The sequence below is a fragment of the Actinia tenebrosa genome, unplaced genomic scaffold (genome assembly GCF_029948245.1).
Source record: "Actinia tenebrosa isolate PJP-AT-01 unplaced genomic scaffold, QUT_ActTen_1.0 PGA_scaffold9__36_contigs__length_13948895, whole genome shotgun sequence".
NCBI lineage: Eukaryota > Metazoa > Cnidaria > Anthozoa > Actiniaria > Actiniidae > Actinia > Actinia tenebrosa.
The window spans coordinates 10,471,933-10,496,792 of NW_028292586.1; the positions used below are offsets into that span (position 1 = coordinate 10,471,933).

The 24,860-nt window shown below is 36.4% G+C and overlaps 4 protein-coding genes across 4 annotated transcripts; all 4 read left to right on the forward strand.

Annotated features, from left to right (window-relative positions):
• The first annotated feature begins 4,732 nt into the window (after window positions 1-4,732).
• On the forward strand, window positions 4,733-8,482 carry LOC148904789 (uncharacterized). Its single transcript, XM_089024510.1, has 3 exons — window positions 4,733-4,916; window positions 5,117-5,193; window positions 5,777-8,482. Exons 1-3 carry the CDS (start codon window positions 4,733-4,735, stop codon window positions 8,480-8,482), a joined length of 2,967 nt encoding a protein of 988 aa, XP_088880636.1.
• Window positions 8,483-12,406: 3,924 nt separating this feature from the next.
• LOC116289278 (uncharacterized) lies at window positions 12,407-14,195 on the forward strand. The gene is made up of 5 exons (XM_031696174.2): window positions 12,407-12,695; window positions 12,995-13,025; window positions 13,107-13,213; window positions 13,549-13,658; window positions 13,859-14,195. The coding sequence occupies exons 1-5, from the start codon at window positions 12,419-12,421 to the stop codon at window positions 14,192-14,194; spliced, it is 861 nt and encodes a 286-aa protein (XP_031552034.1). The 5' UTR covers window positions 12,407-12,418; the 3' UTR covers window position 14,195.
• A 4,728-nt stretch (window positions 14,196-18,923) lies between these two features.
• On the forward strand, window positions 18,924-20,034 carry LOC148904790 (uncharacterized). Its single transcript, XM_089024570.1, has one exon. It carries the CDS (start codon window positions 18,959-18,961, stop codon window positions 19,973-19,975), a length of 1,017 nt encoding a protein of 338 aa, XP_088880696.1. The 5' UTR covers window positions 18,924-18,958; the 3' UTR covers window positions 19,976-20,034.
• Window positions 20,035-20,442: 408 nt separating this feature from the next.
• On the forward strand, window positions 20,443-22,530 carry LOC148904791 (uncharacterized). The gene is made up of 2 exons (XM_089024511.1): window positions 20,443-21,420; window positions 21,608-22,530. The coding sequence occupies exons 1-2, from the start codon at window positions 20,457-20,459 to the stop codon at window positions 22,528-22,530; spliced, it is 1,887 nt and encodes a 628-aa protein (XP_088880637.1). The 5' UTR covers window positions 20,443-20,456.
• The last annotated feature ends 2,330 nt before the right edge of the window (window positions 22,531-24,860 follow it).

Consider the following 24,860-nt stretch of genomic DNA (forward strand, 5'->3'; position numbering starts at 1 on the left):
CAAGTCATAACAGGGGATATTGATAAGTTGATGGCAGATCTGCAAACATGGCCCCTATACAGGGATACGGAAAAAGCCATCAACTGGTCAAACAAAGCAAGGGAGTACAACATCAGAAAAATTGGCGCGCAGTCATCTCCACCGAATGCAGGACAGCTGCTCAAAGAATACCTCAAGTCAAAAGGAATTGATGTAGCACAATATGAGCAAAAGGAAAAAGGTTATTATAAACAACAATTAGTAGATTGCAATCAATAAATATATCAGAAAACACTTGCTACAAATTGTAGAATTAGTTATGCAAATTTCATGAACTGCTATTTGGTATACCTAATATTTCATGAATAAATGTAACTATATATAGTTTGCACTCTATTACAATATTAATATATAATAGTCATAATAACAATATATGACAATGATGATGGTGATGATAGAGGGGAAAGTACATATCATGTAATATAATATTAAATAGGTTAATATTACAAGATTGTCTTTTTTAATCTATATTACACAAAAATATAACTACAATAAATTTTACATTTTTAGGTCCACGTGTACGACGCAAAATTCTAAAGCAGAAAGGAAATGAAATCTCAATACCACTGCCAAGACAGAACAATGCAATCAAGAAAGAAATCAAAGAAAGGATAGCTTCTGGGGTGTACGATCTGGGCGAGCCCGTTCTTCAAACCAACTGCACAAAGCTAGTGCTCACTACATCTGGCAGTCTTGATAAAAAAGTGTCCCAGCTGACAGCAAGGAAATATCCCTTTCAACAAATAAGGAAAAAAAGCCTAACCAACAACAGAAAGTTCCTAAAGCTGAATACTGATGAAGCCTACAACAACATGTCAGAGGCAGATGCAATAGCCAGACTAAGTCAAATTAATGAAACAAGCCAAACCACAGAAAATGCAACTTCAGAGCTCATGAGCATAGAAAGAACAAGAAATTGGCTGATATGGCATGACCATTCAGGGATAGGAAACCATGGTCTGATGCTATTTCTGTTACGAGAGCTGTATGACCCTGCCATACACATGACTACTGAAGAATATCAAAGAAAGAGTGGCCTGAATTTTGACATCCAATCAGTGGTAGAAGAGCCCCACTTGTATATGATGGGCTTTAGTCAAAGCACAGACAAAGATCAACTGATGTTCATTTCAACAAGGAGGGAATGCCTTTAAACCCTCTCTCAGTCAACCGAAATTGATGGAGTACAAATCACAGACAAGATGAGGTTCATGAATGGGGACAATCCCAGTGTTGAATTTGAGGCTGGTTCTCAAAAAGGTGGCCATCGTGGATGTGCTGGGTGTGACGGTGATATGCGGAGAGCAGGAGAGTATGATTACATGTCTTACAGAAATTATAAATCATTAGAAGAAAAACTGAAGCTGGTCACATCTGGACTTCTGGGAAAGAGAGAAAGTGAGCCCATTCAAAAACCTAAAAGTTGATGAAATAAGAAGAGAGCTGAACAAACAAAGAGTTGACAGTACAGGCCTAAAACCAGAACTTCAAGAGAAGCTGACTGTAATAGACAACGAAACCCCTTTTTATTGGATTATTTGTTTTTAGTTCTTGTTTAATGTTTGTGTTTGATTTGTAATCTGATTCTTTAGCGTCCCCACGCGCATATAAAAGTAATTTAGCATCGTTCTATAATAGTTAGTTTTTCCTAGTTTTCCTAGTGTTTTGAGTGTATTATTGCGTGCGTTAAATTCAAAAGAAGCATAGCCCTTGGCAAACGGGACCGATATGTAAGTACAATTTTATTAGTTTTCTTAATTAGCAAAGTTTCATAACCCATTTAGTATATGTACAAATATTGATCTGTTTTAATAGAAATCGAATCTAGAGTACCTTTTAGCCCTTCACAGTGGTAGCTTTAATTTGATTCAAGATTATATAGTGATTTTAAGTGCTTCATGAAATGTATTCAAATATTTAGTAAGTTTCGCTCTCGTATTGTATTTGCAGTTTACGATCATTCTACATTAAATCACGAAAGAGATTAGAACCTTGCTCTCCGTGGTACTATTGTATTGATCAGTAAAGTATCCCCGAAAGCTCTTCAGTCCCTACCACATGATCTGGTCCCGAAATTCGAGACATGTCATCCTGGTAGTTACACTGACTGACATTCTTGGAGGAATCACAAGGGTACCAGCATTGCTCTTTGGAACAGATAGTAATTGTACAGTTGATAATATTAAACCTGAAAGAGTATGAAGTACTATTTTTTGAGCCACTGCATTGCTGTTTAAACCACATCTCCCATCTATTACAAGAACTCCCCCATCATGTCACAGATGTTGATGCTCTGGTTGTTTTAAATGAAACATCTTCTATTGCACTGAGCAAGGACAAAGTTCGCTGTACAGACTACAGAAAGGCAATGCTACAAGCAACCATTCAACTTGCAAAGCAGGTTAACATTCCAGAAGAAGTGATGGAGCTGCTGTTGACCTTTGCAGAAATGATGGGAATATTCTATGCCAGTGAAGAAAGCGAAGCCCAAAAAGCATCCTATACAACCTGTGCTTCCACCATTCTGTTGCAGTTAATTCCATTCTCCTTCCAGCCAAAAGTATGACCACACGAAAACTTCAGGGGATATACTACCACCAAATCATCAACCACTCTGCACTTATTTACAGGATCATCAGCTTGAAATCAATCAATGGTGAACTATTTGAGAGTTTTTTTGACAGGCTTGAGGATATCACGAAGAAGACATGGAGTAGACAGCCTGATGATCTAATCCCAAACACCTTCCTTCATGTCCAAACAGAAGATGCTATGAAAGATGAAGTAACTGCCATGTACAAGCAAGAGAAAGAAATATCAAGACTTGCAAAAAACCTACCAATACCAACAAATACCATCATTCCCTTCAATATCATTAAGACACAATCAAGGCTCTGGCAATCTCACATTCAACGTATTCCAGATTACCTTAAACCTGGTCCGGGGCACTGGTGGGACTGGAGAGAGGATGGCTCAGTGGAGTTTTATGATGGCAGAGAAGAAGAACACAAAAAAGAATGTGGGCCACACTTCCATCACTTCAGATCAACATCAATCAAGTCCTTGCAACAACAACTTCAGGACACTTGGCAAGAAATTTCCACCACCACTCCACACTTATTACCAGTCTACAAAATGAGATGAAGAAGGAAAGCTAATCTATCAATACCAGCAGAATAATGACCAAGGTAACTTTAGAAACAATTAAATCTGCATTTTACTATAAATGTATTTCATAACAGTGACAACAAAAAAAAAATCATGAGTACCCAGAGAATATTTTGTCAGCTATTCTTCATACAATAGTTTGCTTAATTCTTATACAATGCAAATCCTCTCCTCTCTCATATAGAAGCAGATACAAATGTACATGAAGATCAAAGAATGGAACTGGCTGACTAGACAATACAGGTAATAAATAAAATTGAAAAGAGTGAGGGCATATACATGCATGAAATTTATTATTAATTTGAAGTTTACATTAATAATATACATGAACATGCATACGAATTATTATAAAGCATAAATTGTATCTTAACTTATAACCCTTTTTTCTTCTCTTACAGGTGACGAAAGTGAGACTTCTTCAGACAAAGATCAAGGAGAAGAAATGGCAGAGATGGATGAGACACAAGACACTACAGGTAATAAATACATGAGGATAGATTGCAAAAGGTATCCCACAATATTCATGAGTAGTGTTTAGTCATTATACAATATTATTATATTATATATTGCATTTACAGGAGAAGACATGGACACAAATGTAATTGAAGATCAAAGTGAAAAAGTGGCTGAAATGAATTAAAACCAAGACAAAGGAGGTAAATTGCAGAATAAATAGAGACTGTGAGAGCCTACATGAATTAAACATGTATTTTTCTTTGTTCTAACAGGAGGAGACATTAGACATAATAATCAACACAGGAAGACGCATGGGATTTATGAAAATTTAAGATACCTCTAAAGTTCCTTAAAGATTATTACAACCTTTAGTTAAAATTTAAGATCAGATGAAATTCTACTTAAAGCTTTATCAGCTTTATATAGTCTTTAAGTTGCATTTAATAAGTATTTAGCTAAAGTTTGTTATACAAAGTTTAAGTTATAACTAAAGTTTCACTAAATGGTGATGTAAAATTTAAGTTAACTTTTGGTGTATCTTAAAGTTCAATTAAAATCTATATTTCATTTAGGTAAACTTTAAGATCCACCTAAAGTTTTCTTAAAAGGTTTAAGAGTTTTAAATCAACTTTAAGCCGGTCTTTAAGTTGAATTAAATCTACTATGTTTCAACTAATATTTGATTACATTTTTACCGGTCTTACACTTGGGACTTTTAATTAAGGTCAATCAAAGAGGAAATAAATAAAAAGAAATTGGCGTTCATACGTATGAATTTTATGCTCCATTATAATAATAATAATAATAATAATAAAAAATATTTCTTATATAGCGCCTCTTCCATAAATTATTTTTATTTTATTTTATTTTTGCGAAAATGAATAATTGACAAAAGCTACGCACCCCTCCCTATCCTACTACTTCGCGCTTGAAAGGTCATATCGTAATAGATATATAGGGTTTCCTGTTGCTAAGGAACAACTTTTCTCAAACAAACAAACAAAAACGTCAGAGTTCATTGATTGTTGAATGTTCTACATCTAAAATTTGTAGCTCATTTTAATTCAAAATGAATCACAACGATAGCCAAAAGACAAAAGACCTTGTGTTTTGCGAACACTGCAACGAACTTGTATCAAGATCAACATTTGAGAGACATGGAAGAAAAAGATTCCTCGAGGCAAAAAGGAAGAGTTTCCCATCGAATATTTGTGATGATTCCGAGAGTGAGTCTTCTCAAGAAGAATTAAGTGGTGAGCGAAGAGCATTTGCATACGTAACTTATAATGTGTAAAATATAATTTAGTAATAACAGAGTTAACTCTGGTAATAAGCCAATTCTATGCATGGATCAAGACGAAACTTGGAAGGATCGAATGATTTTATACTAACGTGAAACTTGAGTAAACGTTTTTAACGCAAGCTTAATTATTAAATTTCTTTTTCCTCACAGACTGCAATATGGATCAAAACGCTCAGATAAATGCTACATCCAGTCCAAGTGTTACAGAGTCAGATCATGAAAATTTGGTAATTTCTGTTGGCAATGGTTTATGCAAGCATCGGTTAAGCCGAGCAGTTTTTGATAATAAATTAGTATATGTACAAATTATAATCATTGGTTTATATATACATCGATTGCAGAAACGTTTTAGTATACATTTATACAAGTATACAAATATTTATTCATACAAATATACTAGACAAATATTTGCTCTTATTTCCATATTTACCAACTTCATTCAACATGAAAAAATATTTTTACTATTTCCGACATCTATCAGGTTGCGAAACAGTTGATTTGGTGTTGTTAAAGCTTCTATACATGTATATTATAACGTTTCTGCAATCGAGTGGTGTGTTTATAAGGTCAGTCAAAAAGGAAATGAATAAAAATGCTATATGCAGCTCTTTGCTTGAATGGTACAAAATAGCAAGTAATACTTAGTCTCAATTATATTGTAATATTCTTCCAAAAAAAATTAATATAAACTCATAGTTAAGCGATTTTTGTTTAGAAATTACCCATAATGCACCCGATATATTGATATATCATATTTTACCGAATTTTTGCCAAAGGCTATATTTATATCATATTGTTTTGTTTGAATAGGAAACTGAGGTTGAGGATACAATCACTATTAATGAAGATGAAAGCTTCAGTGATTTATCCAGTAACGAGGATTCAAATAGTGAGGATTTGCAGTCATCAACAGATGAGGAGGGCGAGGAAGAAGTCTGGAATGATGTACTTCCTGATGCACTCCAGAAGGACCTAGATGGAACTCCACCTCCAATCCCTGATGCAGGGGAAAAATCAAATTTGAAAAAAATTAACTCCCTTGTATTTTGGATGGTCTATTTTCTTATGGTATGGCAGTTGTCATGTCACATTAGTGATAACGCAATGGCATGGCTACTTCGGTTTTTAGTGTCTTGGCTCAAGGTAATAGGGATTGAAATTTCCAACAATTTTCTTGGCCAACTAGTCACAGCATTTCCGGGAACCCTGTATATGTTGAGACAGTTTATTGACTTTGATAGAGATGACTTTGAAAAGTATGTTGTATGTCCCAAGTGTCATAAGCTATACAAATACAATGAATGTTTGACAGTTGTAAACAACAAACAAGTTCCTAAAACCTGCTCAGGCTTTTTTTATTCAAGAGGAAAGAAGAAAACATGTGGAGCTGCAATCGTTTACAGTGTAAGGATGAGCAATGGGAAATCATGCTTTTACCCAATAAAATATTATTGCTGCAACAGTATAATTAACGCACTAGAAAGACTTGTCCTGGAAAAGGGATTTGCAGAAAAATGTGAATCCTGGCGGCAACAAACCATGCTCGGTGAAGAAATGGCTGATGTGTATGATGGGAAGCTTTGGAAAGACTTTGGTGCATTTAATGGAAAAGATTTTTTAAATGCTCCACGTAATTATGGGTTCATGTTAAATTTTGACTTCTTCCAGCCTATGAAACATAGGAAAGATTATTCTGTTGGAGTCTTTTATCTTGTTATCTTAAACTTACCAAGGAAGGAAAGATTTAAATGGGACAATGTTATTGTTATTGGGATTGTACCCTCCCTGGACAAAGAACCAAAAAATTTAAATCCCTTTCTCGATCCTGCAGTTAAGGAGTTGCAGTGGTTATGGAGAGGGGTGAAGCTAAAGTCAGATTTGTGCAGGTATAGTCTTTCCTTTAGAGGAGCAATTTTAGCTGTTTCTTCAGATGTTCCTGCTGCAAGAAAATTAGGAGGTTTCAAAAGCCACTCAGCAATCATTGGTTGCTCTCGTTGTCTTAAGTCTTTTCCTGGTGCATTTGGAGAAAAAAGAGACTATTCTGGGTTTGACAGGGAAAATTGGCAACCAAGAAGAAATAATTATCACCGCCTCTTAGCAAAGAAACTAGAAAAATTCAAAACTCAGTCTAAGAAAAAAGAATTTGGACGCAATCATGGTATTATTCATTACTCAATACTTCTTGATCTAGAGTACTTTGATGGAATTCGATTCTTCACTATTGATCCTATGCACAATCTATTTCTAGGCACTGCAAAATCAATGTTTAATTTATGGATCAAAAACAATCTATTTTCAAACAAGCAGCTGGAGGAAATTGAAAAAAGAGTAAACAATATGGAGGTGCCAAGCAACATTGGAAGATTGCCAATGAGAATAATGAGTAATTCTGGCTCCTACACTGCAGAGCAATGGAAAAACTGGACTTTAATTTACTCCGTCTACTGTTTAAAAGACATTCTGCCTGAAGATCACTTTCATTGCTGGCAGACGTACGTACTAGCATGTAAATACATCTGCAAGCCTATCATATCAGTTACAGATTTAGAAATAGCTGATAGACTTTTTGTTAAGTTTTGCAAAGAAGTGGAGAAAGTCTATGGGAAAGATGTCATTACACCTAATATGCACCTTCATTGCCACTTGAAATATGTTTTAGTAGACCATGGTCCAGTAGCTAGCTTCTGGTGCTTCAGCTTTGAAAGATATAATGGAATTCTAGGAAGTACCAGCACCAATAAAAGGTCTGTTGAGCTACAACTCATGAGACGATTTAAAATGTCTCAGTTTTTACAAGATAGTTTACTTCCAAATCTATACCAAGAAGATTTTCTAAATATGTGTAAAGAGGCAAAAGCTGAACAAGGTGATGACTGGATTAAAAACTCTGAATGGGAAGAAAGGCTGGCATTTCAAAACCTGGCTGTTGCTTCACCTCTTCCGGTTGGTGATGCCTGGAAGAATCAGTCTGCAGTCTTTTGTCCATCAAATTTCAAACAAAGTTTTTTAGATTCAGATGATGCAGAGCTCTTACTTCAAGTTTATAAAATTTTATATCCTAGTTTTGAAATAACCATAACAGATTTGAGTGAAACAATACAAAAGTTTGGTTCAATCACTCTTGGAGCTATGTCATTTGGTTCTAAACTTGAGCCAAGGAAAATCCGTTCTGCCAAAATTCTAGCATCCTGGTCCTTAAACGATGGATTAATTAACAAGGACACCTTTCATCTTAGACCAGGAACAGTTTGCTATTACTTTACTCATTCATGCATACTAGGAGGGAAGTTTGTATCCCACACATATGCTTGTGTTAAATGGTACAAATTAGATAGCAACATCGACAGGATAGGAAAACCTGTCCAAGTATGGCAGTCTTCATATGATGATGGAGGACCCTGTTCCTTTATACCGGTACAAAGGATTTTTCGTAAATTTGCTTCAGCCAGACTTCAAAATGCTGAAGGAAATGACAGTATAGCTGTGAGCCCTATTAACAGGAAAATATTTTTATAATTAGTTTTTTTGAGGAATTTATTTGTTCACTTGCTTAGGCCTAAAGATGTAATGATATCAATTTGATTATCTTATACTATCTTGAGCTAGCTGTCTGTATATGCACTGCTGGATGCGATATAATTAGACTACATTTAATAAAGCTTATTTTGAAACTTTGAATTCATTGAACTTAAAAATCCATGTATAATATATAGTTGTATCATGATTAACTAAAACATTCTCAACAAAATAAAATGCTTTTGGTGTTAATTGTCAATACGAAATATTTGCTTATTAAACACTTTAGTGTACAATGCTTCTCCAACTCATGAATTTTTAATGAGAATTTAAAAAAGGGTGCTACTGTAACAGTGATTTAATTTGGAAATGCATTCTTAAGTGAAATTTTCTTTGATTTTCTTCAAATCATATTAATGAAAATGGAGACGTATCGAAGTACATACATACATACATACATACATACATACTTTATTCGTCCTCTATAAGGCTTTTCAGAATAAAGGGCCTAATTAATTACAATTAAAATAATACTATATATAATTATATAAGAAGCAAAAAGAAAAGATCAAAGAATAAAGTAAATAAATAAATAGATAAATAAATTGTACATTTAAATTACATTAAGGTTTTAAAAAATCTGAAATAAGATGTTGTTTTAATGTCCGTTTAAAGTCTTTCACGGTTGAGCTCAACTTAAGGGCAGAGTCTAGTGAATTCCACAATTTGACTGTTCTATAGTAAAATGATCTTTGTCCAGTAGTCGTTCTGCAAAAAGGTATCTGCAGCTTTTGCGAGTTTCTTGTCGTACGCTGCGTGATGCTTGATCTTGGAATAAATCGCGAGCATAAGGAATCAGGGGCACACCCAGCCATGCATTTGAATGCCATAATTGCATTACGGTAGTGTAATTGCTGTCTGACGGGTAACCATCGTAGCTCTTTAAGAATAGGCGTGACGTGATCGTACTTTCTTTTGTTGCTAATGATACGGCATGCGAAGTTCTGCACAGCTTGGACTTTGTTCAGGTTACTCTCAGTGGTATTGCTCCACACATTAGAGCAATAGTAGAGCTTGCTGAAAACTAAGGCATTTATCATGGTTTTTAGAGTGTTTTGATCAAAGGCATGTTTTACTCGGTTAATCTGTCCCAAACGCGACATGCAACTAGACACTGTCGATTGTACATGATCTTTATACGTCAAGTTGGAATCAAGGAGAACTCCTAAATCCTTTACTGACTTGACAGGTGTAAGTTCTTTTCCCAGTAGCGTTAGACGAAAATCTTCCACTTTAGCAGTCATCACTTTGCTCCCAAAGATGATAAGTTTAGTTTTGTCGGGATTTAGAAGTAGGTAATTGTCGAGTGTCCAATTAGTTATTCTGAAAAGGTCTTGATTAAGTCTTGAAACAATATATTGCTGGTCCTGGAGATTGAAAGTAAGCAACAATTTGGTGTCGTCAACGTAACATTGAGTAGTACAATGTTCAGGAACGCTTGGGAGATCGTTTATATATATGCTAAAAAGCAATGGTCCCAAGATACTTCCCTGTGGTACACCACAGGTCATAGGCAAACGGTCTGAGACTGCAGTTTGGATTCTGACGACTTGATAGCGTGAAGTAAGATAGCTGCGAGTCAGTTGTGCCTCAGTTTTTCAACTCGCCGTTCAAATAGAACCTCAGGGGAATAACTCACAAGTATTACTTAGTCTCAAATTCGTAAGAATGATCATAGAGTGCAAACAGTATATCCGTGAAAAATTAGTTTTACTAAATAGTACAATTTTATACAAATTATATTGTTTTCTATTGTATGATTAGCACTATTTTGTACTATTTAGTAAATTGTACTTCACGGATATATTGCTTGCGCTCTAAGGCTAAGAAATTAGAAATTAGAAAAGATTATTAAACGTTTTCGACTCATAGGTCAACATCTGGATAAATTATAGTCATCATCTGAATGAATTTGATTCAGATGATGACCGTGAGTCGAAAACGTTTAATAATCTTATCTAATTTCTAATTTCTTAGCCTTATGATCATTTTTACAAATTCATCATCATTTCACAGTCTCAAATTTATTTATAATATTTGGCAATGTTGGTCTCTCCTTGGAGTTAAAATGAGTGCATTGTAATGCAACAGAGTAAATCATGTCAGCCTTAACACATATTGATTTACAAACACTTGTGTGCCACGTATGAGTTCCGGAGCAATGTGGCAATGATTTTTGTGGTACTTTTTTTGTTCTTGAAGCGTAAGGGAATACTTCTTTGCATTATTGGTCTTACGAGCTTTACCAAAATCTATTAAAATGGGATGTAATTGGGAGTCGTGAGTTAGACGAGTTAATAAAACGTTGTCACCTTTTATGTCATTATGTAGAATGTGTTTTCCATGGACATATGACAATGCTTCACCCAATTCTTTAAAAATTCTTGTCCACTCTTGTGATGTCTGGACACAAGCTGTTTTAGCAGCTTTGGACATTGTCACACACTTCCCATCAATACCATGGAACTGGGTAATCAGCAAGAATGGCTTCTCTTGTAAACAAACACCAAACAACAAAGGCAAACCTAAGGGAGAATAACAATTTGATGATCTCAAGTTTCATGTCGTGATGACCAAATAATTCAGTTATTGTTCAGTACAAGTCCAAACTTTCAGCAAAAAATATATGAAATGGCTATGACGCTACACATATCAAATTAGTTTTTATGCTTAGGAATATCAAGCGCTTATGATAAATATATATCTTCATGGTTGAATTATATGAACAGACTTTACCTTTGTGGTCAAACAGTGCCAAGATGCTGGCTTCAGTAGAAATGGCACTGGCCTTGACACGGCCTTCATAAGTTTTAACCGCCACAGCAATCCCTCTGTAATCCATCTTCTCACAGGTTCCAAATGCACCTTTACCAAGAATGTCCGCTGGCGATAATTCGTCACTCCTATGCAAGTTCATGCGATTTATCTTCCTTGGTGCTCTAAATAATTCAGGTAGTAAAATTAATAAAGGGATTAGGATATTTTACTCAAATACTAATTATATTCGCCGCGTTAAGCTTATGATGAAATACCTGTATAGTCTAAGACTCGTTTGTCTTTCTTCTTTCCATCGACGCCAGCAAAATGCGGATAACCTTGTTTCCTTTTTGTGTTCTTCTTGTGTTGCCCGCAACTGATCTCGAAGATCATTGCACTGTTTGGAATATATTTCATTTCTTTCCTTTCGAGTCATATTCCTCAGTTTAGCACGCTTATTAAGGTTTCTTCGAATTCTCTTTTTACGAAGCTGCTCTAGGCCCCTGGATTTCTTTTGCTTGGTTAATATTTTAGCATAAGCTGGAAACTGCTTTTGGCAAGACCGATCGTCAGCAAGCGATATAACACTCGCACGTTCTGTTAATAAGCACCGTTGAGGCGCATTAACTTGACCATGCCTACTAACAGCAACCCTATCTGTCTTTGATGAATTCATATTCACTCTAAAGGATTCCATTCAGCCGGCATACCAGATGAAAACACAAACGGATGCCCAAGACTTTGGGCCATGTAGAGGTTTTGGCGGGACTATAAGTTATATTCGCGCCAAATTCTAAACACTATCAACATGAAATACAAGAAGTAGTATTATGTTTCACTCCAAAGGTCATCGTAAAACGGGCTGGACACGCGAAAACAGCGTTCAAAACGATACAATTGGTCAAGAAGTTTAATCTTATCAGATCTAGTTATGATACTACACATACACTGTCCACTATTACATGTATGTATCTTCACTGAATCAATCCTATACACAATTGCCTCGGGCTCGTTGAGAACAGATACTCACCTCTAGTTATTGCTTTTCGTTCCTTATTCGTAAATTTTTTATTAGTATATTCCCATAATTTTAGGCGATATATATATTCAGTTTTTGCTATGGCTGCTAATTTAGATGAAGGAAGAGACGAGATTCTCGTAATTTTGGAGGAGATCTCCCAAGCAAACAAAACTCTCCGCGAAGAAAACAAAGAAATAAGAAATGACCTAAAGAAGAGAGATGAGGAGAACAAAAAAGCCCTTGCAGATCTAAGCAGTCAGCTTAGTAATCGTACAAATGTACAAACTGTACGCACTGCACGGTGCTCACCTAGAGAGGCACGTCGTCAAGCAGCTCGGGAACGCCGTGGAAATGTTCCGGCACAATGCAGGGTAAGTATGCTTCTTATTCCTTTGATATGAATTAAAAGGCGTTGTATATAATTGTTAATGTGCATACATGTATAATAGAAATGCAGAGAACTAGACTTACGATCTTTCCATGTATCTGATATGGTGATAAAAAGATACAACCCTTTGGCGGAAAAAAATGGCGGGCAAAATAATTTTTGCATAATTTAAAATTTGGCGGGATATGAGTACGTGGCTTTACCAGAATCCAGTCTTCTGACCTTATACGTTTTTTCTTTTTTTTAGAGAGTCACTAAGAAGTCATACAACACTTTGCTAAAAAAGATGATTTTTCAGGATTTTACCTAGACGAAAGGTAATAAAAATTTTAAACTTCATTACAGCCTTACTTCTCTTTCAATAACACAGGCAGTCGCAATGATTCGTCTCTTTGTAGCGTTGACTCTGACAACAATATCAACATAGTTGGTCGAGTTGTGACTGAGGTTTACCACCAGTATGGCGGACAAGAGAAAAGCCCTTGGTGTAAAGAACAAATAGAAAGTAAGAGAAACATTCCGAAATGCTAGTCCCAGAAACCCGGGGTCGGAGATGCAAAGATACCATTATATACCCCCCATTTTTCTCCATTTCTTCACCAACTGCTTTAAATTACTGAAATATAAAACCGCAGAACCATTTACTCAGTATATACTGAATGCCCGATATCTTCAAGATCTATCCCCGAAGACCCTGGCCGAACCTAAAATGTTCAAGAAAAAAAAAAAAAGAAATTAATCATGCTTGTTTGTTAAGATGTATATACATATATAACTGAATTTTTTATGTTTCATTCTAGTAATAAAATGTTATAATTTTATTTGTTTGTACTCCTACAGCGGTATTACGACGATATTTCCTCTCCCTATACGAGAAAAACAAACAGATCGTAGGGCGGAAGTATGAGGCTCACAAAAAGACATGCAGAAAAAATGGCAGAAGAAGAGATGTAGGTTACAATATATGTAATATATTCTTTAGAATGTGACTACCGCAACAATACAATTTAAAAAATTCCATGGGCTGTGATCAAAATCTAAAGATACATTACAAGTCACCTCAAGCATATGCACAAAAAGACAAAAAAAAATCACTTACTGAAATTTTTTTTCTGATTTAACTAATAAAGTAAAATATGCTTTATTACAGAAGCTCACTAGAAGAACTATGGCTTTGGAAATGGTTAGATGGGATCAGCAAAAACTTGGAAGGGTGGCTGAAGTTCTCCGAGAGGATGCAATGTCGAGTGAAGATAGCGACGGAGAAAGTGATGAAAATGGAGGAATGAAAGTCACTTGCTACAAGGTCAAGAGACTTAGTTGGGAAGGGGAAAGATTTACTAGAGCGAAAAAAGCTCTTGATAAGGCCTATAAGAAATCCCTAACCAAGAGAGCAAGTGATCGCGTTCTTCCGAGGGAAGAGGCGAATAACTTATCAACCCGCGAGGTGCCGGAAAACTTCCCTGAATGGGCTCTCAAAATTTAATCATAAATCCCATCTACATCAGCCCGAATTTTATATGTATTTCACTCCATTTATTTCTATTTCATTATCTATCATTTTTTAATTTATATTTTTTACGGACCATGGTATTCATATATTATATGATTAATGTCAGTAGTTATCAGATGATTATATAACACTTTATATGTGTGTATATTAAAATGCTTGACAAAATGAATTAATAAACCTGGTATTTGAAATGAATGTGTTAGCTTCCTTAGTTCTATGCTCATCCGACTAAGAGAAAATAAAACAAATAAAAAACTTGTAATGTATATTAGACGTGAATAAATGATATGGATAACAGTTATTACTTCTTGTTCTATCATCAACATCATCATATCATTGTTATTATTATAAACTGAAACTTTAGGGGTTTCTGTAAGTCTTAAAGGTGAATTAAAGGCTTTGATAGCTTAAAATCCAACCTATTTGATTAGTCTTAAAGTTTACTTAAAACCGGTTTTAAACTGACTTTAGGTTACCAATAAGAATCAGTAAATCTCGGCTTATCGATACTTTAATAGCAAACTAAAAGGCCTTAAAAATAAACCTTTAATATAACAATTAAGGTCCTTCCTAAATGGTTCATCAAGAACCTTTAAGTTACTTATTAAAAGTCACCTAAATGTTCATTTTATATCTTTAAGAAATAACTTAATGTTTCATTAAATACTTCAATAAACAAAAATTCGGTAAGCTTTAAGGTCGCTTAAATTCTAGAGTTCCTCCTGTGCAAGATCAAAGCGTGGAAATGGATGAGAGACCTAAAGATCTATCAGGTACTGATTACGGTTTGGTTTTTCTTTAACTTAATTATAAATCAAAATGAATAGATTTTAACATTACTTGTATGAACTGTACCAATGATCATTAAAGTTAGCCTTAAATTATTGTATGAATTTTCTAAAATTACTATTTGTATTGATTGTAGAGACAAATGAAGGACCAGAGACTATAAGTATTTAATTTGATAGCAAAACTACTGGTACCGAAAGGAATGAAAATGGTCCTGAGGTAGAGAGTAAAAGCCAACAAAACAAGTCATCAGAACAACAACACACATCAAAGACCACTAAAGCACTTCAAATAGTTCTTGGTGACTTACCTGAAATCTGTGAGCTTGAGAAGTTGCGAAATAAGTTATCAAAAAACATGAGCTCCCACTTTTACAAAACCAAATACGAAAACCATCTAGCACGAATCCAAACTGCTCTGCTCAGGGCTATAAGTGAATGCAAAAAAAGTGTCAAGGAATGGGGAAAAAAGGTCTTTTGTGAAACTGGCAGGTTTCCAAACCCAAACCAATATTGTAAAACACCAGAATTACAAAATATACTAGCAAAACAAAAAGTTGCTTTAAAAATACTAAGATCATGGAAAATTACTGTCCACTTATAATTTTTATTACTACAGTGCAATCATCAGGACAATATCATTGTATTAGAATCATACTTTCATTTCCTTTTTGAAATACCACTTTATGATGAACAATAATATATAGCAGCTCTGAACAGAATGTCTGTATAAATTTACTAGTGGAAAATAATAATAATAATAATAATAATAATAATTTATTGACTTATATTGCGCTGCTTCAATAAAATTATCAGCAGCGCATTACAATATATATGATATAAAATAAATTTAATCTAATTCACTAAAATTATAATATAAATAAATATTGTAATCACAATCGAAATTATATATAATAATAACATAAATATATATACACATATACACACACACTCATATATATACATACATATATAATAATATTAGGAACTAATCTAAACAAAATACCAATAAAAATCATAAAAATGTAACTATATGCATAAAATAATATCATGTCCCAACTTTGTGGATGCTCTCTGGATTACATAATATATTTCAAATCACCTAATTGTATGCCAGGCTAAAAAGCAAAGTTTTCAAATGACGCTTAAATGTGTTAATATCAGTTATTGTGCGCAATTCAAATGGAAGGTCATTCCAAAGTGCAGGCGCAGCTGCAACAAACGCTCTATCCCCTAAGGTGGCCCGTGTGCGAAAACTAGGATAAGCTAGCAATATTCCTGTAGATGAACGCAGATTGTAGTTGCCTTGACTCTTGATTGAAATCGATTCTTTTATGTACGGTGGCGCGAGACCATGAATGGCCTTAAATGCGAATAGCAGTATCTTAAGAGCAATTGTCTGTAAGCGTCGGCTGGGCCATGAAGGATAGAAAAATCGAAAATTTTCAAAACTCATTCGAAGAATACCCTCAAAGCCCTTATCACAAAAATATAACTTTTAGTTTCATCCGATCTTTTTTTGGCGAGTTATCGAGCATTTTATGATTTGACGTTCATCGACCGATTTTAACGGCTCGAGAAGGCCGATTTTAAACAGCTCTATACGACAACTAAACAAATACGAAACTTAGTCAATGCTTGTTTTCTCAATAAAGAATTATGTCTTCGAAGTATTCCAGTCGCTTTATCAAGTATTTCGAAAACTGGAATTTTTTCGGATTTTTTTTTTACTTATCCCTCTTTCGACCAACTTTGCCGTAGCCAAAAATTCACATAATTCAAACCCCAAAAAACCCAATTGGTACATGGACTAGCCGGTTGGTTTTATACTCGACAGATAGACTGATATTTCGGCTACAAATTTGTGAAATAAAATTCTTGGGCTCTTGAAATTGGAATTTTTAAGAGCGTCGAACGTTTACCCTACTTTCGTAAATATCGTGACCCTTTAACCTTATACATAACAACACGAAATCAACAACTTGTCTTTCAAAAATTGCGAACTTAAAAATTTACCGAACGATTTATTGCTTGTAATAAAAAACTAATACATTAGATCATATCTCAAAGTTTTGAAGGGTTTTCGAAGGCAAAAAATTCTGTTATTTTTTTAGGCCAATTCAAACACGATGACATGAACTTCAATCCGGTAAATAAACAAGCATAACAGAAAATAAACTAGCAAAAGCTTTTTACCAAGTTAAAAATGGCCTAAAAGGAGTTGTTAATCAGAAGTCAATAACTAAATCCAGCTAGAAATACCAGATCGCATCAGCGGCTGAAGAATAAGGATTACATCGAATTAATATGAGCAATCTCTGTCTCACTTCTCGAGCTCTATTGTCGGGAAGTCGGACGATCGCAGACGTCGATTACTTTATAATTAATGTCAAAGTGATTCCGACCAAGGGTAAAAGGTTTTTTTTGTAAAAAGAAAAACCCATAAATTCAAGAATAATGTATAAATTAATGACTGGATATTTGAAAACCACAAATAGCCGAGAGTATTGGAAAGTACGGGCAAAGTTTAAACTCATTTTGAAACAAAAAACTCGCAAGACATCAGCTTTAAAACTGGTTCCGACGGGACGGCGCAGCGCAACCTGTCATTTGTGATAATCGTGCAGACCGGCCAGCGCTCTCCAGAAACATGGCAGCTTGTAGCTATTCGACACTCGTTGGTGGTGATTGTGGTTCGAGTACTTTTAATCCTGGCAATGCAGAATGTGTGATAGTAAGCCAATGTAATAGAGACATCAGGAACCATCTGAAGTTGTTTGCCGTGTCAGATTCGGCTTTGGACACTGAATCAAAACTTCTATTAGCTCGAGCAGGTAAGAACTCAAAACATCGAGCGCTTGCATGAGAAGCGATTTCTCATAGATATTTCCTACTAGAATTAATGTTTCGTGCATTTGATTTCGATCTCAAGGTGTTATGAACAAAACGGAAGAACTCTCTATTGGATACAATGTATGTCCCAGGCATCGTGACCAATTTGGTGTAAGATGGCGCTGTAACAAGAAAAGTTGCGCATGTCCCATTGACTGGTCGGGTCATGGAACTCAACCCCCAAAAGGTGATCGAGGCATTACCGTGGAACAATCCAAACGCCTTTTCAAGTTTACAAAAATACTGATACCAGTTGGCTCACGTAAGTCTTTATTTATTACACATTTTTGGTGGGTCTACAAACGTGGAGTAAACAATCTCCCACCCCCCACCCCCCCAATCTGAGTTGTGGACGTACATGATGACGAGGATAAACCAAGAAATAGTACACAGTTTTTGATGCTACTCCCCCCCCCTCCCCCCCACACACTCACACACAGAAACAAAAAAACACAAATCTAATTATTTTCTTGCACACTGTTCTTAGCAATTTGCCGAAGATGTAGAGAAAGATTGCGTAAGGTTGAGGATATGAGGTTGTCGTACCAATGCAAGAAACTCGAAGAACAATCTGAGCGTCAAGAACAAGACACTGCCTTTCAGGAGGAAGAATCTCAAAGTGATCAAATATCAGAAATGGAAAACACGGAGGTACAGACTTCGTTGATTCACTGGTCGATAGATTCAAAACCTCCGGTCCCCGGACAGGGCGGGGGATTAACCCGGCGTTACCAGGGCCTTGACTCGCATTTAACAACGTGAATGCACGGAGACAAGGGACACTAAAAGCGTACTGCAACAGTTTTGCCACTTTAACAGCATCAACTTCAAAAATGTCAAACAAAATTCTTTTCCCGCTTGTATCTGGGATAGGGCTGGAAATTTAAACTAGCTGAATGTTGAATTCCTCACATGTCAGGAATGGGGGTTTCAACTGAATAGTGCAATAATTATAACCTGCATTTCCAATAAGATTTGTCTTACATTGTAGATGACGTCATTTTTTCTTTTTAACTAGGAAAATGATTTTAAAGAATTATGCGCAGTCTTCAAGAACATGTCATTGGCGAATTTGTTGGACGAACCTACATCAAGCCCTTCCTCTAGTGTTGCTGGTAGCAGTCATGAATCGCTAGCGTCTAGTACATCAAGTGATGCTTGTTTGAACACAGCATCCCTTGCTGTCCGAAGAAGGAAACTAAATGAATTCCTGTCTTCTTGCGATCTACCATCAGTTGGGCCTTCTAAAAATAATTTTGGTAATATCACTTCAAGAGCCAAACAAGATCGCATCATCAAGACAAAAGATGCAGTTGTGGCTGTCCTCAATGTCATTGCTCCTGGAGAACCTGGTTTGCTGTGGGACGCACTCAAAGCGTCTCGAGCTGTTGAACAACTTCTCAACATAGAGAGTGATGACAACAAATACCTAGACGCCCTTGCTGAAACATACAGAAACGCCTCCACATGTGATACAAGGAGACAAATCTTGTCAATCATGGCGGATTTAACGACCCTAGAAGGACTTCGACAGTACATACCAGGACTCACTGAGTACAGGTTCAAAATAGCAAGAATGCATAGACTAAAATATGGACGGGGCGTTCCCTTACCTTTAGACAAAAGTCCAAGAATGCGTGTCAACGTGGATCAACTCGATCATTTTCTATCCTTTATTACCAGCTCACACGTAATTCAAGACCTTCCATTTGGACAGAGATACTTACACCTTTCGTCCGGAGAGATCCTCGAGACTCCAAATGTCATTCGTACAATCATCCCTCAAAGAATCGTACAACAATATCAACAGTATTGTCAGGAGTCGAATTTCAAACCGTTTGGATCATCTACCATGCTACGCATATTGTCATGCTGCAGTGCAACAGTCCGGAGGTCATTGCAAGGTCTTGATTATTTTTCAGCTGAAGGGGCTAAAGCCTTTGATGATCTCTATGGCTTGCTTGACAGAGTAGAGGCGAAGAGTGGTGTTGATAGGAAAAAACTGATGTTGTTAAAGAAGGATCTGAAAGAAGGTAAACAGTACCTGAAGACGGACTATAAGGTAATCCTTTAATAAAACAAAATTGTAAATAAACCCGTTCTGGGATACCTTCTGATTCCGTCTTGTGTAAATGTTGCGCTTTAAACCAATGACAGCACGCGAAAAATGCATCCTGTCGTTTGGTTATAAACCATATACAATATATAATATCTAATGAGATGCAAACAGTTTGTATTTGCAGTGGCGGATCCAGGGGAAGGGTGCAGGGGGTGCGCACCCCTCCCTGGTTCGACTTTGTGCCCCTATACTTCGAAGATAACCAATACAAGATAATGTTTTTTCCCTTTGATTTTAAGGGGTGCACCACTCCCTGGGTTAACTTTGTGCGCAGCATCCCTCCCTGAACAAATTCCTGGATCCGCCCCTGATTTGTATGATATCAATGATGTGGCTAGTCCTTTTTATGTTCTTGATTGTAAAAATGATGTTTAATGAATTTAATGTCTTCTTTTAGGTTCGCATTTCAAAGGACTCCCGAGTCGCCGATCACTGCATGGTATACGCCCTAGGTGACAGTAAGAATAACAATTTAGAGTCGACTTGCTCACATGTCCATGATGAATTCTGTCAGCAGTGCGAAGCAATACAAAGTGCCCTAGAAGAAACAAAGAAAGTCTTGAAGGAAATTGAGTTGTCAAATGATGAGCGTGATGATTTGATGTATCTGTATGGTCAAGCTACGCAAGCCATCCAGGCCTGGAAATGCCATCAGCTCAGAAGTATCAGGCAAGATATGAGTCGTACTTTTATCCTAGACACGAGCCTTGATGAAAACTCTATCTTTTTAACTCAAGACTGGGCGATGAAATTTCTTCCTCAACGATACAGGGAAACCCAGGCCGATTGGTATGGAAAACGAGGAATCTCGTGGCATATTAGCGTAGTTGTCACCAAAGTAGGAGGGATTATAAAACAACAAGCATTCATCCACATCGCCAAAAGCTGCTCCCAAGACAGTGTTTCTGTTGTGCGCATGCTTGATCATACTCTAAGAACATTGAAAACTGAGCATCCTGAATCATCCAAAGTCTTTTTGCGCCAAGACAATGGTGCATGTTATCACAGCTCCCTCATGCTGTCCAGCTGCCAACAAATGAAAGCTCATACAGGAATAGGTGTTGCAAGAGTTGATTTTAGTGACCCGCAAGGCGGTAAAGGAGCGTGTGATAGGAAGGCGGCAGTAATTAAAGTACACGTTCGAAGATACATTAATGAGGGTCATGATGTTAACACGCCAGAAGAGTTCCGAAAGGCCATCCTTTCTAATGGCGGCATACGTGGTGTCAGGGTAGCGGTTATCGACGCGAAAGTTCCACCGGATATTGACGGCGTTGGCCCCAAATGGGATGGAGTGAGTTTCTTGAACAATTTCGAATATACAAAGAAGGGTATAACGGCATGGAGAGCATACGATATCGGAATAGGGAAGCAGATTTCAAGTAAAAAGTTTTGTGAAGGTAATGTAATAACCGTGATATCTATGATTGATCAAAGTAGTAAGTTGTTGCTGCAATATTACGATCAGTCGAATTCTGATGATGCATGGCCATAGCTTGATGGCCGAAATGTCAAAACCATAAACAATGAAATATCTTCTCATATATTCGTTCATCATTACAATTAAACATATTTGCTTTGTTTTAGCCTTGAAGCTAAATGATTGCCAGTTTACCGAGAAGTTTTCACCAGGAGATTTTGTTGATATTAGTACAAAGAAAAAAGCAGAAAAGCCTTCCCAGACTGTGAACTCCCAAGATTCTGAGCCTGAAGATCAAGGAAATAATCTCTTCACATGTCCCAACGCAGGCTGTACCAGCGAATATCAGCGCTATTTTGGTCTTGAAAAACATATGAGCTATGGAAAATGCCATCTAGCTCCTGAAAGGGAAACACTGATGGACAAAGCTAAAGTCCTTTATACGTCAAAACTTATCGAAGGCACCAGTGCAAACCTCAATATCAACCCCGCAGTATTGCAAAAAGAAAGCGAGGGTGGAGCTGTGCTAGCACTTGGTTGGGCCCTGAAGACCTCAAAAAAGGCCAACCGTTTCAATGAAAAACAAACATGTTATTTAGATGACAAGTTTAAAATCGGCGAGGAAACAGGAAACAAGGCCGATCCTGCAGCAGTAGCAAAAGATATGCGCTTTACTCGGGATTCCGAAGGCAAGCGCCTTTTCAACATTGATGAGTTCCTAACTGCTCAGCAGATTAAATCATATTTTTCAAGAATGTCGAAAAAAGCGCGCCAAGGCGGAATGGATACACCAGATCAAGCTGATGACGATTATGATGAGTTAGCAGCAGAAGATGAAGACAGTTATCACAAAACACGTGAACATATCCTGCAAGAAGTCCAGCTAAACCACCCGATCGTCTACGACACCTTGAATATTTGCTCTTTATATTCAACGAAAAAGCTTACACACCTAGGTGTCTCAGTGTTGCGTTCTGTCTGTGGGCATTTTGATCTTGCGGTCGACCATATCCAAGTTCGTCGTAAAGCGCCTTATATCAATCTGATCAAGGAACTGGTAGAGTCTTGTGCATGCCAGGGACGGATCTAGAGGTGCCGAGTCTACCGAGATGCAACGGCCCCTAAACGAGAAAAATGCGATGGTCTCTCTTGATGGTCAAAATTGTTCTTCCAGTCAGTTCTTGCATTCAGCACATTCCTTTCGGCACTTGAACGACGTACTATCTCCCTTATACAATTTTTATCTGAGCATCTTCGGAAAATAAGTAAGGACAGAAGACAAGAACAAAATGGGAATTGTGTGTGTGGAGTGGGGGTGGGGGTTGCGCAGCCCCCAAAGTTCAATAAAACAACCAAATGCAATGAACCCTCATTGGAGAACTTTTGTGGTTATGAATGACAGGCGGTTGCGTTGTGCCGCCCCGTCCGAACCAGTTAAGCTGATGTCTTGCGAGTTTTTTGTTTCAAAATGAGTTTAAACTTTGCCCGAACTTTCCAATACTCTCGGCTATTTGTGGTTTTCAAATATCCAGTCATTAATTTATACATTATTCTTGAATTTATGGGTTTTTCTTTTTACAAAAAAAACCTTTTACCCTTGGTCGGAATCACTTTGACATTAATTATAAAGTAATCGACGTCTGCGATCGTCCGACTTCCCGACAATAGAGCTCGAGAAGTGAGACAGAGATTGCTCATATTAATTCGATGTAATCCTTATTCTTCAGCCGCTGATGCGATCTGGTATTTCTAGCTGGATTTAGTTATTGACTTCTGATTAACAACTCCTTTTAGGCCATTTTTAACTTGGTAAAAAGTTTTCGCTAGTTTATTTTCTGTTATGCTTGTTTATTTACCGGATTGAAGTTCATGTCATCGTGTTTGAATTGGCCTAAAAAAATAACAGAATTCTTTGCCTTCGAAAACCCTTCAAAACTTTGAGATATGATCTATTGTATTAGTTTTTTATTACAAGCAATAAATTGTTCGGTAAATTTTTAAGTTCGCAATTTTTGAAAGACAAGTTGTTGACTTCGTGTTGTTAATGTATAACGTTAAAGGGTCACGATATTTACGAAAGTAGGGTAAACGTTCGACGCTCTTAAAAATTCCAATTTCAAGTGCCCAAGAATTTTATTTCACAAATTTGTAGCCGAAATATCAGTCTATCTGTCGAGTATAAAACCAACCGGCTAGTCCATGTACCAATTGGGTTTTTTGGGGTTTGAATTATGTGAATTTTTGGCTACGGCAAAGTTGGTCGAAAGAGGGGTAAGTAAAAAAAACCCGAAAAAATTCCAGTTTTCGAAATACTTGATAAAGCGACTGGAATACTTCGAAGACATAATTCGGATGAAACTAAAAGTTATATTTTTGTGATAAGGGCTTTGAGGGTATTCTTCGAATGAGTTTTGAAAATTTTCGATTTTTCTATCCTTCATGGCCCAGCCGACGCTTACAGACAATTGCTCTTAAAGTGTATACGGTACCTAACTGGTAGCAAAGGGAGGGAGTCACCAATTTTTATGCATGATCAAATGAGAATTTACTCCATTTTATTAAATTGCCCCTAAAAAGATGGGTCAAGACAAATCATACATTACTAATACGTCATATTCCAAACATTTCTTGTCATCTGAGGGGGTTAGAAGCAAAACATTACTATCACTGGTAAAAATTGGCAGCCCCCCTACAGATAAAAAGGGCCAGCCTTCAAGTAAAGTGTGTATATAATTTAAATGTCCTAGAATGTAAATAAGATCATGGTAGCTCGTTTTAAGGTTCTTAATGTCTCAATTCAAGACAACTTGATCTTAGTTTAAGTTCAAACTGGTCCTTGTTCTGAGGTATTTTGCTGTACGATCCTGAGATAATTTTTTTTTCTTATTTCAAAGAACGTTGGTTTATGTAATGTTGAAGCGGACGTTAAATTATACAAGGAACAGTTGGAGCAAAAACAAGTCGTAAATGAATAAATATTTCACCTTATCAGAATCTAATACGAACCGAATTAGTTTCCATCGGTAGTACGTGGAATGTTTGCTTAAATAAAATGACAAAAACATTGAAAGAGTTTAGTAATTTGTGATGGTGGTCGGCACAGCACTGGTTTGAAAATCGCATCGGGCAGAATGAGGCGACATCATCCGGGATATTACTATGCCATACGCGCCAAATTCAAACCGTGTAATGAGATGCAAATTAGGGTCTACAAAGAACTTTCCTTGAAAACGCTCAAAACCCAACTTAATAAAACCCTAAATTGAAGAATCTAAAACATACATCGATTAGGTTTCATCGGGATTTTGTTGCTGAAATACCAAACAACAATTCTAGCTTTCAGCAAGAGTATTTCTGTAAATTTTTTCCATGTACAAAATACGCTTTTTAATAAGCCTTTTTAAGAAAAGATTTGTATGT

What these genes read in the sequence shown, in the direction of transcription:
- LOC148904789 (XM_089024510.1), top strand. Translation starts at nt 4,733, where the DNA reads ATGAATCACAACGATAGCCAAAAGACAAAAGACCTTGTGTTTTGCGAA. An exon ending in TTCTCAAGAAGAATTAAGTG is followed by an intron (nt 4,917 to 5,116) that starts GTGAGCGAAGAG and finishes TTTTCCTCACAG; the next exon opens with ACTGCAATATGGATCAAAAC. An exon ending in AGTCAGATCATGAAAATTTG is followed by an intron (nt 5,194 to 5,776) that starts GTAATTTCTGTT and finishes TTGTTTGAATAG; the next exon opens with GAAACTGAGGTTGAGGATAC.
- LOC148904790 (XM_089024570.1), top strand. Translation starts at nt 18,959, where the DNA reads ATGTCATTGGCGAATTTGTTGGACGAACCTACATCAAGCCCTTCCTCT.
- LOC116289278 (XM_031696174.2), top strand. Translation starts at nt 12,419, where the DNA reads ATGGCTGCTAATTTAGATGAAGGAAGAGACGAGATTCTCGTAATTTTG. An exon ending in TCCGGCACAATGCAGGGTAA is followed by an intron (nt 12,696 to 12,994) that starts GTATGCTTCTTA and finishes TTGCTAAAAAAG; the next exon opens with ATGATTTTTCAGGATTTTAC. An exon ending in AAAATGGCAGAAGAAGAGAT is followed by an intron (nt 13,659 to 13,858) that starts GTAGGTTACAAT and finishes GCTTTATTACAG; the next exon opens with AAGCTCACTAGAAGAACTAT.
- LOC148904791 (XM_089024511.1), top strand. Translation starts at nt 20,457, where the DNA reads ATGGTATACGCCCTAGGTGACAGTAAGAATAACAATTTAGAGTCGACT. An exon ending in AAGTAAAAAGTTTTGTGAAG is followed by an intron (nt 21,421 to 21,607) that starts GTAATGTAATAA and finishes GCTTTGTTTTAG; the next exon opens with CCTTGAAGCTAAATGATTGC.